The sequence below is a fragment of the Hylobates moloch genome, unplaced genomic scaffold, assembly GCF_009828535.3.
Source record: "Hylobates moloch isolate HMO894 unplaced genomic scaffold, HMol_V3 SCAFFOLD_12, whole genome shotgun sequence".
NCBI lineage: Eukaryota > Metazoa > Chordata > Mammalia > Primates > Hylobatidae > Hylobates > Hylobates moloch.
The window spans coordinates 93,395,439-93,409,986 of NW_026652287.1; the positions used below are offsets into that span (position 1 = coordinate 93,395,439).

The following is a 14,548-nucleotide window of genomic DNA, read 5'->3' on the forward strand; positions in this document are numbered from 1 at the left end:
CTGTTAGTAAAAGACAAAGTATTAGGTTGTTGCACAGCAGCCTAATACTTTGTCTTTTACTAACAGAGCAGCAGTTTGTCTTCACAGACTATACGGCAAATTAAATTCACTTCCTCAGGAAAGCCTTTCCTGTCCTGAGTACACTAGTCAGATGTTCCTGGTATGTGCTCCATGACATCCCTTTCCTCTGAGACACTCAAAATAATTGTCATAAAATAATTAATCCCATCATTATATATTTAATATCTGTCACCCTCTGACTATATAATCTGTGAAGACTGCTGCTCTGGTGTCTGGCAAAAATTGGTGCAATTACTTTTGCACTAACTTTTGCCATTACTGTAAATGGCAAAAACCGCAATTACTATAACAGCAGCTTAAACAAGATAAAAGTTTACTTCTCTCTTTTGTAAAAATCTGTAGTAGGAAGTCTCAGGAACCTTGTCTACAAAGTCATCAAAAATCCGGACTCTTTCCAGCTGACTGCTCCATCATTCCAAGGTCAAGGCCATCCTGGGATTCTACAGTAATGACCATTAAATCCACAATCCAAGAGGAAGGATGAAGTAGGGAGCAAAGGGTGCATACCAGTTGGCTTTAAGGAAGTCACATGACCACACCTAGGTTTGCAAGGGAAGCTGAAAAATGTAATTTTTTTTTTTTTTTTTTGAGACAGGCTCTCGGTCTGTCACCTGGGCTGGAGTGCAGTGGCGTAATCTTGGCTCACTGCAGTCTCTGCTTTGCAGGTTCAGGTGGTTCTCGTGCCTCAGCCTCCTGAGTAGCTGGGATTACAGGCACGTGCCACCATGCCAGGCTAATTTTTTTGTAAAAAAATAAGGTGTGAATTTTATAATTGTGAATAACCATATATCCCTGAATTAGGGGTTCCGTTAATACAGAGGAAGAGGAGAAACATCTGTTAGGGGATAGCTTGCAGTTTCTGCTATAAATTTCTCAGTTTCTAGTGGGAACATTTATCTCTATGATTTAAGGTATAACATTTATCTTAACAAGGCAAAGGAAGCACCTCTTAAAGAGAACACTTAGTGCTTACTAGAAAAACAGGGTCTTGATTTTTGGTTAAGTTTGAAATAATGTGGTCTCCTAGAAAGCTTTATTTGTTAATTATTTTTTTAGGCCAGTCAAGCGAAGCAGCGGGAGTGGAGAAGGAACAAAGAAATCTGTAACTGGTTATGATCAATGAGTTGTAAACACCGCTGCACTTGAACCAGCCAGTTTTTGGCTGTCAGGAATAATATTAAAATAAATCTGCCTTTGCCATCAGACTCATTGCTTTTGCTAGCACCCTGTATTCTAGTCACACAGGCCTTTATTTATTTACTTATTTATTTAGAGACAGGGTCTTGCTATGCTTCCCAGCCTGGTCTCAAACTCCTGGCTTCAGGCGATCCTCCTGCCCCACCATGCCCCCACCCCTACCACCAGTTGCTGGGATTATAGGCTGAGCTACCACACAGGCTCTTTTGTTTCTTAAAAGTATCATACTACTTTTGGCGCATTCACAGGGGCTGCTCCCTCTGGCCCTCTTCCTCTACCTAACTTCTACTCTTCCTTCACATTTCTGCTTAAATGCACTTCCTCAGGAAAGCCTTTCCTGTCCTGAGTACACTAGTCAGATGTTCCTGGTATGTGCTCCGTGACATCCCTTTCCTCTGAGACACTCAACAAAATTGTCATACAATAATTAATCCCATCAGTATATATTTTGTACCTGTCACCCTCTGAAAATATAATCTGTGAAGACAAACTGCTGCTCTGGTGTCTGGTACATATAATAGGTCCTCAATAAATATTTATTAGATAAGTAAATGAATTAGAATAAATTAAAAATCTAGGAGTTGCAGGAAAGCAACTAATAATGAATTAACTTTAAAATGAAAAATATCACCTTGAGAGGCTGAGGAAGGAGAATCGCTTGAGCCCAGGAGTTTGAGTCCAGGCTGGGCAAAACAACAAGATCCCATCTCAGAAAAAAAGATGAAAGCTATATTGTAAGGATTTCTCTCTCTTTCTTTTTTGTTTTGCTTCTTTTTTTTTTTTGAGACAGGGTCTCGCTATGTCACCCAAGCTGGAGTGCAGTGGCGCAACCATGACTCACTACAGCCTCAACCTTCTGGGCTCAAGTGATCCTCCCACGTCAGCCTCCTGAGTAGGTAGGACTAGAGGCATATGCCATCACACCTGGCTAATCTTTTTATTTTTTGTAGAAACGGGGGCCTCACTATGTCACCCAGGCTGGTCTCAAACTCCTGGGCTCAAGTAATTCTCTTGCCTTGGCCTCCCAAAGTGCTGGGATTACAGGCGTGAGCCACCATTCCCAGACTTCATTTTTTTTTTTTTCTTTTGAGACGGAGTCTCACCCTGTTGGCCAGGCTGGAGTGCAATGGCATGATCTCAGCTCAATGCAACCTCCACCTCCCGGCTTCAAATGATTCTCCTGCCTCAGCCTCCCGAGTAGCTGGGATTACAGGCACCACCACCACGCCCAGCTAATTTTGTATTTTTAGTAGAGACGGGGTTTCACCATGTTGGCCAGGCTGGTCTTGAACTCCTGACCTCATGATCTGCCTGCCTTGGCCTCCCAAAGTGCTGGGATTACAGGCGTGAGCCACCGCACCTGGCCCCAGACTTCATTTTTAAAAAACAAAATTTAAAATTTTTTGTACAGATGGGGTCTCACTATATGGCCCAGGCTGGTCTTAAACTCCTGGGCTCAAGAGATCCTCCTGCCTTGGCCTCTGATAGTGCTGGGATTACAGGCATGAGCCACCATATCCAATGTAAAGATCTTTAATAATCGAAATAACCCTTTAAGTCCTGATGATCTCTAGGAGGCTTGTGGTTCCACACTGACAATATTTAGGTTGTTCATAGGAAAAAATATGTGCATACATGTATATGTATATTTATTTATATATGCATATTAACAGTAATAGAAGAAAACCTAAAAATAATGTGTTTATTTGAAAGAAAGGGAGATTGAAGGAGAATCAGGCTATCCAGTTCCTATCTCAGCTCCGCCATTTACTTGCCATACAGCTTCCGAATAGTACACATAGTGTGCTCGATAAATGTTAGCTATTATCATAATATAGATATAAGAAGAGAGCCGGGTGCTGTGGCTCAAGCCTGTAATCCCAATTATGCAGGAGGATGAGGCAGAAGGATTGCCTGAGGCCAGGAGTTTGAGACCAACCTGGGCACTATAGCAAGACCCTGTCTCAAAGAAAAAAAAGAAAAGAAATGTAAAGTGAAGTTATGTATCAAAATGTTAGCAGTGATTATCTCTTCGGTTTTGTTTTTAAAATCTGCATTCATTTTTTTAAAATCTGTTTTATTTGTTGTTGAGATGGGATCTTGCTGTGTTGCTCAGGCTGATTTTGAACTCATTGGCTCAGTCAATCCTCCTCGCTCAGTCTCTTGAGTAGCTGGGATTACAGGTGCACTTCACAGCACCTAGTCTAATCTATATTTTGTATTTTGAAATAAGCATGGCTCAGTCTAGTACAGTGGTTAAGTTCACGATCACTGGTAATAGTAGTTCCTGGGTTCAAAGCACAGTAACTTGTGTGACTTTGAACAAGTTGTTAACCTCTCTGTGCCTCTGTTACTTCTGTTTGTAAAATGACAGTGACAATAATTGTTGAAGTGTTTAGAAAGATCATTCCTTTTTTTTTCTGAGACAGAGTTTCACTCTGTCGCCTAGGCTGGAGTGCAGTGGTGTGATCTCGGTTCACTGCAACCTCTGCCTCCCGGGTACAAGTGGTTCTCCCGCCTCAGCCTCCTGAGTAGCTGGAATTACAGGCGTGTGCCACCGCGCCCAGCTAATTTTTGTATTTTTAGTACAGACAAGGTTTCACCATGTTGGTCAGGCTGGTCTGGAACTCCTGACCTCGTGATCCGCCTGCCTCGGCCTCCCAAAGTGTTGGGATTACAGGTGTGAGCCACCGTGCCCCGTCAGAAAGATCATTCCTAATAGTTTGGTCGTAAGATTGCTCTGGAGTCTTTGCTCTCTGATTGATACAAAGAATGACTTTTTTTCTTCTGGGAAGTTACAGAAGAAAAGGCAATCCTCTTTTATTTTATTTTATTTTATTTTATTTATTTTTTTTTTTGAGACGGAGTCTCGCTCTGTCACCCAGGCTGGAGTGCAGTGGCGCAATCTCGGCTCACTGCAAGCTCTGCCTCCCGGGTTCACGCCATTCTCCTGCCTCAGCCTCTCCGAGTAGCTGGGACTACAGGCGCCCGCCACCACGCCCGGCTAATTTTTTTGTATTTTTAGTAGAGACGGGGTTTCACTGTGGTCTCGATCTCCTGACCTCGTGATCCACCCGCCTCGGCCTCCCAAAGTGCTGGGATTACAAGCGTGAGCCACCGCGCCTGGCCGGCAATCCTCTTTTAAATGGAAGCCATTTGATGCCAATTCCAAAGTTCTAGAATTTTGTCTGTTTTTCGTTTTACTAGCATGAATTTAAAGCATTTGTAGCTGAGCACAGTGGCTCATGCCTATAATCCCAGCACTTTGGGAGGTTGAGGTGTGCGGATCACTTGAAGTGGGCGGATCACTTGAGGTCAGGAGTTCGAGACCAGTCTGGCCAACATGGTGAAACTCCATCTCTACTAAAAATACAAAAATTAGCTGTGCATTGTGGTGGGCACCTGTAATCCCAGCTACTCAGGAGGCTGAGGCAGGAGAATCACTTGTACCCAGGAGGTGGAGGTTGCAGTGAGCTGAGATCACGTCATTGTACCCCAGCCTGGGTGACAGAGCAGGACTCCGTCTTAAAAAAATAAATAAATAAAATAAAATAAAGCACTTCTATGTAGGCCAATGTAAGTTATTTGCTGGTTTTTCAAGTTTGTATTTTCGGAAATTATACTTTTTAAGTTGCTAGCACTGACTTCTTAAGTTAGGAACACTTTGTGACATGGCCTCTCTTAACTACTCTTACATCATTGTATTTGTTTCCTTCTACCTTTCTCACTGCCACTCCTGGGAGGCCCTTGCTCAAGGTTATCCTCCTCCATCTGATTTCTAAGTGTTGGAATTCCCTGGGGCCAGCTTCCAGGCCCTTTATCTTTTTTTCTATACCTAGTCCAACCTCTACTCTCCAAACACACCTCTTCGAGTACCTGCCTTTTGTTTTTTGTTTTTTTGGAGATGGGGGTCTCACTCTGTTACTCAGGCTGGAGTGCAGTGGCATGACCACAGCTACCGCAGCCTCAACCTCCAGGGCTCAAACGATCCTCCTACCTCAGCCTCCTTAGTAGCTGGGATCACAGGTGCGCACCATCAACCTGACTAATTTTGTTTATTTTTTGTAGAGACAAGGCCTCACTCACTATATTGCCCAGGCTGCTGTCTTGTTTTGTATCTCCACTGGAGTGTCTCAGAGCCATCTCAAACTCAACAACTCCCAAACGGAAGTATGCATTTCCACCCTCATCAGACTCCCCAAACCTGCTCCTCTTTCAGTCTTCCTTGTCTTCTGAAGGGCACCACTGTCAAGCTAGTCATCAAAGCATTACCTGAAGTATCTTCCTCCCTCTCAATCAATCCATCAGCAAGTTAATTCATCACTTCCAATTTCAAAATACATCTGGACTCTTTCTGTCTCTCCATCTCCACTGCCACCACCCTCCATCACATGATTTCTTGACTGCAGTACTGCAGTAGCTTCCTTGCTAGACTTGCCTGCGGTCTTGCCACTCTCCAAACCACTCCTCCCAGAGCAGCCAGAGTAACCTTTTAAAAATAGAAATCAAATTATGTCACTTCTTTTGTGTAAAAATCTCAAGAGACAGGGCTCACTCTGTCACCCAGGCTGGAGTGCATGGCACAATCATAGCTCACTGCCGCCTTGACCTCCTGGGCTCAAGCAATCCTCCCACTTCAGCCTCCTACTCCCAGGGTAGCTAGCATTGCAGGCACACAGCACCACCTACTCTATTTAATCTCTACATATGTCCTGTGTCCTAAATCCATGTTAACCCCTCCAAGGCTTATGAAGCCCAACATGACCTGGCTCCGACTCTCCTCATCTCCTGCCACTCTCCTCTGCACTGTCCACCCTACTCCAGTATATGGTAAGCTATTTCTGCCACATTAAAGCTTTTGTGTAAGTTGTTCCCTCATTCAGCCTAAACCTGTCTGTCCCCTCTCTTCCCCCAAAAATGTTGGTTTCTTTTCTGGTCTCAGCTTTGTGAGACCTTCCCTGGTCCCACTAAGTGAGTCTCCTTGTTGGGGACTGGTCCCACTCTGCTCACAGCCATCAAGACTTGACATCTGGAATTATCTTTGATCCATTCTTTTTATGCTTTATGCAGGGAATGTTCAACCAGTCCAGTTGACTGCTCATTCAAATCTGTTTCTCCTCTCTGTCCCTTCGTATTGCATAGTCCAGAAAGACATCATGGGTAGCTTTGGAGGATGGACACTGCTGGAAAGGACACAGATGGGCACTCTGTGGGCTTCTATAAGAGCAAAGATTAGCCTCCTGATATTCCATGGGAAATGAGGAGACACACTACACAGTCCATATTTAGTTTTCTTTACTATGTGATCTGTGTTCACTTACTTTCAATACTAGTCACTTCAGGAATATGGTTCTTAACTTGTTGAGGGGTTTATCAATTCCCTGGAATACATAATAAAAGCTATAGATTCTTTCTTAGAAAAATACACAAAAGCAAAATTTTGCAAATCATGGGAGAAGGGAATTTCCAGGCGACCGCTTCTGCTTTACAAGCCAATCATCTACTGTCCTGGATACTTGCAGTGTTATCTAGTCTTTTCATTCATTCAGCAAACACTTACTGGAGACCTATAATGAGACCAAGCACAGTCTGAGATGCTGGGTTTGCATACAGTAAAGAACAAGATAGACATATGTCTCTGCCTTCAAGGAGCTTACATTATCCAGCATAAGAGACATTAAATGAGGCTGGTGTGGTGGCTCATGCCTGTAATCCTAGCCCTTTGAGAGGCCGAGGTGGGCAGATCACCTGAGGTAAGGAGTTCGAGATCAGCCTGGAAAACATGGCAAAACCTCATCTCTACTAAAAATACAAAAATTAGCTGGGTGTGGTGGTGGGCACCTGCAATCCCAGCTAATTAGGAGGCTGAGGCAGGAGAATCGCTTGAAGCTGAGAGGCAGAGGTTGCAGTGAGCCGAGATCATGCCACTGCACTCCAGCCTGGGCGACAGAGCGAGACTCCGTCTCAAAAAAACAACAACAAAAAGAGACATTAAACAGGCAAACAAATAATCAATATAAAGTCAGGTAATTGTAAATGTTCTGAAGGAAAATAAAAGGGGGCATGGAATAAGGGTGGGTGAGGCTATTTTAATGGTGTGGTCCTTTCTAAGATGATATTTGAGAAAGACCTGTAAAGTCATGAGAAGAGGTGAGAGAAGCACATTGTTGGCAATGGGAACAGAGAGTGCAAAGGCCCAGGGGTCTTTCCTTCCTCCTAAGATGGAAAGCGAGGTCCAAGATTCTGCATATTTACCTCCTCCCATAATAGGTAGCCAGCACAGTTCTGAGGGCACAGGGCCAGGTTTTCCGAGTGGACGGCCTCTTCAGGTTCTGATTTCAAACGTCCAAACCCTAGCCTCCACATTTCAGGGCTTCTCTGGAATGTCTCCTCCCCTGGGAAACTTTAACTCATCTACTAAAGAGCAATCTACGATTTCTCTGAATATTAACATAATTTTTTTAAAAAGTACTTGTAGGCTTGCATGGTGGCTCATGCCTGTAATTCCAGCACTTTGGGAGGCCGAGGTGGGAGGATTGCTTGAGACGAGCCTGGGCAACATAGCGAGACCCCGTCTCTACAAAAATATTAAAAAATTAGCCGGGTGTGGTGGTGTGTGCCTGTAGTACCAGCTACTCAGGAGGCTGAGGTGGGAGGATCTCTTGGGCTTAGGAGGTAGAGGCTGCAGTAAGCCGTGATGGAGCCATTGCACTCGTCTGGGTGACAGAATGAGACTGCCTCACAAAAAAAAAAAAAAAAAAGCTTGTTACTTTCTAAGGGTATGTGTTTGGGGCAGTGATTTTGTTTTTCTGGGCACCTTAGTATCATTCTGGCCACGCTTCCGCAACTGAAGGCAAGAGTCCATAGCAACGATCCTCCTTTCTCCCTGCACCCGGGCCGCTTTCCCGCGGAAACTACACTTCCCAGAATGCCCCGCGGGCCGGAGGGCGCGCGCGGCGCTGTTTCGTGGGACCAGGATTGAAACAAGATGGCGGGCTCGTGGTGAGAAGCTGTCAAGGTAACCGCTTCCCTCTACTCCTCCTGTCGAGGACTCCCTCGAAACTGGGCAGGCCCACAGTGTTTGTCGGCAGTTGTCGAGGTCTCCCGCCTGTCGTTCCCGGCAGGGCGAGGCTGCCTGCATCCCCAGCCTTTGTCCTTCCTACAGAAGGGCCGGCATGTGGCCGCGCGCTTCCTATAGCGCCCCCTTTGTTCCCTGGCGGACGCCCGGGGGGAGGTGATGCAGCTTGTGGCTCTAGGGACTACTTTAGGTCGAAGAGTCCCTGTGCTTCTGGTAGCCTGCTCCTTAAACCTCTGACCCTCAGAGGCTGTGTAGCTTTTGTTTTGGGGTTGAATTCCTGGCTAAGGGACTTGACCTCTGAAATGATCTTCCTGGGGTGAATAATCTGACTCCCAGCAGGGTGTGCTTGCCTCTGGGCTTCGGACAGAGGGGCCTAATTTTCCCCAAGATGTTTTATTCGTGGTCAGAGGTCATGGGTTTACGTCCCACACGTGTATTAAGCAGCGATATACTGAGCAAGTAATCGATTGACCTCTCTGAGCCTTTGTTCTTAATCTGAAATGGAGATGCCTGCTTCACAGACTTGTGAAAGTCAGAGCACATATTGTATATAAAAATGGGTTGTAAACTAAAAAGCACAGCTATGAGCTCAGGGTTAACGATGTTAATGTACTGGCAGTGCAAGGTATCAGTGTGAGTGGTTTAGACTAGCAAATAAGAGGGCCTGTGTCCTAATTCTCTTTTATCACTATTGGGGGAAGGGCACGGATACTCATTGAAGACTGTTAAAAACAAGGTTTAACAATGGTTGTCATTTATTCACAACAGCCCATAAAGATTGTGGTTTTCCCCATTTTGTCATTGGAGAAACTGAGGATCGTTTAGTTAATGACCTGTTTAAAGTTTCCCAGTTTGGCAGTGACTGACTCTAAAGTCCTTGGAAGCAAGACGTTTAAATTTTGTACTTTAGTTTCTTCATGAATCAGAATAAAGATACCTCACATGATTAATACGAGAGCAAAATGAAATGGTGGTGAAAGTACCTTGGAAAGTTAAAGACCTTATACACATATAAGATGGTGAAATTTTATCTGGGACTTGAGGGCATTTATGAGTTCCTCCAATTGAGTAATAGGTTAAGGATAGGCCTTGTTTGATATTTCTTTATTATTATTATTATTATTATTAATGGCTCAGGGCAGACAAATATTTAATCAGAAACAGGATAGTACTGTAAGTGATGTAGTATCTTGTGTATGGAACCTTGGAGGTTGTACACAGACACACTAGCATTATGAGAATGAATACTCTGTGTACCATTTGTGAGTGACTGTTTCAAGAGTAATTACACATTTACTAAGTATTAAGTGGAAGGAGCTGCACTGGGTGCAGAGAAGTTTGCATCTAAGATAAGTAGTAATGGACATAGTTCCAGTGGTTCTGATCTTATATTCTGTCCATGTTGCTCTTCGTCCTGTTGTTAAATCATGTGGAATTGCCAAGTTGTTTAAAAGCATTGCTTCAGTTGACTTCTAGGCAGTGATTCTTACCTTGTTCTTGTGGTGTTTAATATAACTTAAATTTACCATAGGTAGCACTGATTTTTCTTCATCTCTTCAGCAGGAGTAGAAATTGGTATGCTTAGAAGCAGGTTTTAAAAGCAGTTTCTCTTCAAAACATCTTTTTTCATACCACTTGATAAGCATCTTGAAACACCATGGCTGTAGCTGCAGTAAAATGGGTGATGTCAAAGAGAACTATCTTGAAACATTTATTTCCAGTCCAAAGTAAGTAAAATTTTTTTTAATGTTTAAAAAGTTTTAAACTTTTAAGAATATAGAAAATTTAAAGCGTTTAGTTATTGTATATGCCTGTAATTTGCAGGAGTGTTTGCAATAATGGAAAGTGGGAGAAAACCTAAATGTCAGTCAAAAGGGGAATGGATAGGTCAGATGTGGTGTCTCATGCCTGTAATCCCAGCACTTTGGGAGGCTGAGGTGGGAGGATTGCTTGAGGCCAGGAGTTTGAGACCAGCCTGGGCAACATAGCAAGACCCCCATCTCTAAAAAAAATGTGGGTTGGGGAGGGGAATGGATAAATTATGCTACATCTTAACTGTGACTGTCGTGTAGCTGTTACTGACGTGGAAAGATCTCCAAATAGAAACAAAAAAAGCATGTCAGAGCCACATCTATATATATCTATCATATGATCTTATTTGTATGTTTAAAAGATGATCCATCATATGCATATGTGCATATGCATAAATGCAGAGGTAAAAGGTCTGGACCAAACAGTGGTTATCTGTGTAGCCCACTCTTGGGATTTGGCTGAGGGCAGGAGTAAGGGACTGGTCAAGGGTAACTTTCTCTTGCTCGATTACATGTATTACTTTTTTAGTATTTCTTTTTTTTTTTTGACGGAGTCTGGCTCTGTCGCCCAGGCTGGAGTGCAGTGGCATGATTACTTTTTTAGTATTTCTTAAAATGTGCGAATAAAGGGTAAATTCACAGTCCCATCTTCCGAAGATAATCATTGTTAACATTTTGGTGGATTCTCATTGTGTTTTTTCTATGTACCTAGCCATTTTAAAAAAATGAAATGTAATTTCTGCCTTTCTTTTCTAAAGAACTGTGTATAGTTAATATTTTCTTGAAAGCTTGTTAATACATGTTTGACAGTCAAAGCATGGACCCAAATAAGTAAATGGAGTATTAAAGTCTTTTTTCTCAGCCAATTGTGCTTTCTTTTTCCTTTTCCTGTCTGTAAACTCTGTTCTCCCATTTCTAAAGTAGACATGTATAGAAGGCTACAGTAGGTTTGCCTTTTTATATTTAACTTTGTCAGGCAACTTTTTATTTTTATTTTTTATTTTAGATTCAGGGGTACATGTTCAGGTTTGTTACGTGGATATATTACATATACTGAGGTTTGGGCTTCAACTGAACCCATCATCCAAATAGTGAACATAGTACCCAATAGGTAGTTTTTCAACTCTTCCCTCCATTCTGTTTTGAGTCCCCAGTGTTTATTGTTCCCATCTTTGTGTCCATATGTACCCAATGTTTACCTCCTACTTGTAAGTGAGAACATGTAGTATTTGGCTGTTTTTGCATTAATTCACTTAGGATAATGGCCTCCAGCTGCATCTATGTTGCTGCAAAGTACATGATTTTATTTGTTTTAATGTCTGTGTAATAATCCATGGTATACATATACACCACATATTCTTTATCCAGTCCACCATTGATGGGCTTGTTTCAAATGTCTTTGCTATTGTGAATAGTGCTCTGATAAACATGCAAGTGCAGCTGACTTTTTAAATACAACTCTGCTTGACCTTGACCTTTGTCTCTTCTTTCTTATTTGCCACCATTTGTAATTGAAAGCTTGCTTATTGAATTAAGGAGAAAAGAGCTATTTGAAGAATAGAGTAAAAGTAAAGTAATAAATAGGCAATTTGTTATGCTTGAGACGAGGAAAATATTTTACTCAGTAAACACCTTTGTTGAATAGAATGCTCAAAAGTTTGCCAGATCCTACTCTATTTTATTTTATTTTTTGAGACTGGATCTTGCTCCATTGTTCAGGCTGGAGTGCAGAGGCATGATCTTGGCACACTGCAACTTCTGCCCCCGGGTTCAAGTGATTCTCCTGCCTCAGCCTCCCGAGTAGCTGGGATTATAGGCACCTACCACCATGCCTGGTTAATATTTGTATTTTTGATAGAGGTAAAGTTTCACCATGTTGGCCAGGCTGGTCTCGAACTCCCAACCTTAAATAATCCTCCTGCCTTGGCCTCCCGAAGTGCTGGGATTACAGGTGTGAGCCATTGCGCCTGGCCTAATTTTTGTATTTTTAATAGAGGAGGGGTTTCACCATGTTGGCCAAACTGGTCTCAAACTCCTGACCTCAAGTGATCTGCCTACCTCAGCCTCCCAGAGTGCTGGGATTATAGGCCTGAGCCACCGCACCCGGCCACCAAATCCTGCTCTTATAGGAAGCTTTCCATCCCTGCTTCCTTGCTTGCCCCATCTCCCATTTTTTAGGGCCCTAAACATAAAAACATTTATTACATTATATTCAAAGTAAAATAAACTTAGAATTCAGTAAATAGAGGCCGGGCGCGGTGGCTCAAGCCTGTAATCCCAGCACTTTGGGAGGCTGAGGCGGGCGGATCACGAGGTCAGGAGATCGAGACCATCTTGGCTAACACGGTGAAACCCCGTCTCTACTAAAAATACAAAAAATTAGCCAGGTGTGGTGGCGGGCAACTGTAGTCCCAGCTACTCGGGAGGCTGAGGCAGGAGAATGGCGTGAACCCGGGAGGCGGAACTTGCAATGAGCCGAGATGGCGCCACTGCACTCCAGCCTGGGCGACAGAGCAAGACTCCGTCTCAAAAAAAAAGAATTCAGTAAATAGAACAGGAGATTGCTTAAGAGACTTTGGATATAAACTAAAATAAGTCACAACAAACCTACAGTCAGCTTTTGATTATCTAGGAGCATTTTTGTTGTTGAGAATTGGGAGAATGACCCTTACTTCTTAGACTCCTCTTTGCCTTGCAGGAACCCAGCTCCTAGGCTAATGAGAAGTCACATCCAATCAGTTTTTACATAGACTTATGTTTTGAAACAATTAGTCCTCACACTGGCCCATCAGAAAACCAATTAATGTGTCCCTGGATAATTGAAAATTGTTTATACGCCGGGCGCGGTGGCTCACGCTTGTAATCCCAGCACTTTGGGAGGCCGAGGCGGGCGGATCACGAGGTCAGGAGATCGAGACCACGGTGAAACCCCGTCTCTACTAAAAATAGAAAAAAATTAGCCGGGCGTGGTGGCGGGCGCCTGTAGTCCCAGCTACTCGGAGAGGCTGAGGCAGGAGAATGGCGTGAACCCGGGAGGCGGAGCTTGCAGTGAGCCGAGATTGCGCCACTGCACTCCAGCCTGGGCGACAGAGCGAGACCCCGCCTCAAAAAAAAAAAAAAAAAGAAAATTGTTTATATATCTTTTTCCCCACTGGATTTCCTACTAAGTTTGTACTGTATCTAATTCATTTTGGTGTCCCTGGGGCCTCTCATTCATGATAGGAGATATATCAGTGTTTGTTCAAGTAATCTGAATGGATTAGAGTTACTCTCAAAATATCTAGTTAACTAAGAATTAGGTTACCCTAGAAAATCATTCCATTATCAGCCATCCTAATACTCAGTGACCTAACTTCTTATATCCTAAAAGTCCCTTATACTGCAAAGTTCCTATTACTACTATTATTGAAAGTAAAGGGATGGGCAGGTTGGCTCACACCTGTAATACCAGCACTTTGGGAGGCTGAGTCAGGCTCCGAAGTTTGAGACCAGGCTGGGCAACATGACGAAACCCCATTTCGACAAAAGTTACAAAAGTTAGTTGGGCAAGGTGGTACATGCCTGTGGTCCCAGGAGGGAGCCAGCTTATTCAGGAGGCTGCGGTAGGAAGATTGCTTGAGCCCAGGAGTTCGAGGCTGTGATTGTGCCATTGCACTCCAGCCTGGGAGACAGAGTGAGACCCTGTCTCAAAAATAAAAAATTAAAATTAAAGTTTCATTACTGTTATTATTGATGTTTAATGAAAAAGGGAAGGACAGTAAGATTGGAGGCAAAGGGAAATCATGATTAAGGAAGAAAGTTCAGTGAGCAAAAATAAAAAGACTTCCTTATATTCTAGAAGGAATGTTTTAAAATTTCCCAAATGGTCAGTCAGCCTGGGAATGTAGAACACTTTACAGTTTTCAAAGCATGTTAAGCCATTTGATCCTTATAACAGCTTTGATTTGGTAACCCATGTAGTATTATCCTCTTTATGAAGGTAAAGAAACTTGAGTTCTGTGGCCCTCATAAGTTCACCCAGGGTCACATATTTGGTAAACAAGAACTGTGACCAAAATCTGGATCTCCCCACCTTACTTTGTCCTGTATACTTTCTACTGTACTTCCTTTTCTGTAGCAAGGTAAAATACTGAGCATTTGAAGATGGGACAACTTTTAGCTTTCATAGCTCTTTCAAAATGCAATTAAATATATATATGTAACAAGAATAACTCATAAATTACAGAAATTATTGGTAATTGAAATTCTTTTGGCACATTGAGCTGCTTTGGCTTGATTGCTGTTAACTTTGGCATTGGTCCTAATTATATATTTAGAGCTTCTGCTACTTCTATATCCAGAATTACTTCCATTGGTAAAATGTCAGGTAATGAATGTTTCC

The 14,548-nt window shown here is 43.0% G+C and overlaps 1 protein-coding gene across 3 annotated transcripts in view; it reads left to right on the plus strand.

Moving 5' to 3' along the window:
* The window catches only part of MRPL42 (mitochondrial ribosomal protein L42), a 63,634-nt gene that overhangs the window by 12,806 nt on the left and 36,280 nt on the right, over positions 1-14,548 (plus strand). For 2 of the 3 annotated variants that reach the window (XM_032170901.2, XM_058424801.1), the window contains 2 exons: positions 8,101-8,296; positions 9,920-10,083. In XM_032170901.2, coding sequence (XP_032026792.1) covers positions 10,014-10,083 — 70 coding nt within the window. In that variant the 5' untranslated portion in view covers positions 8,101-8,296; positions 9,920-10,013. Of the gene's footprint in view, positions 1-8,100; positions 8,297-9,916; positions 10,084-14,548 lie in introns of all 3 variants that reach the window. The other variant, XM_058424803.1, reaches the window with a different exon arrangement.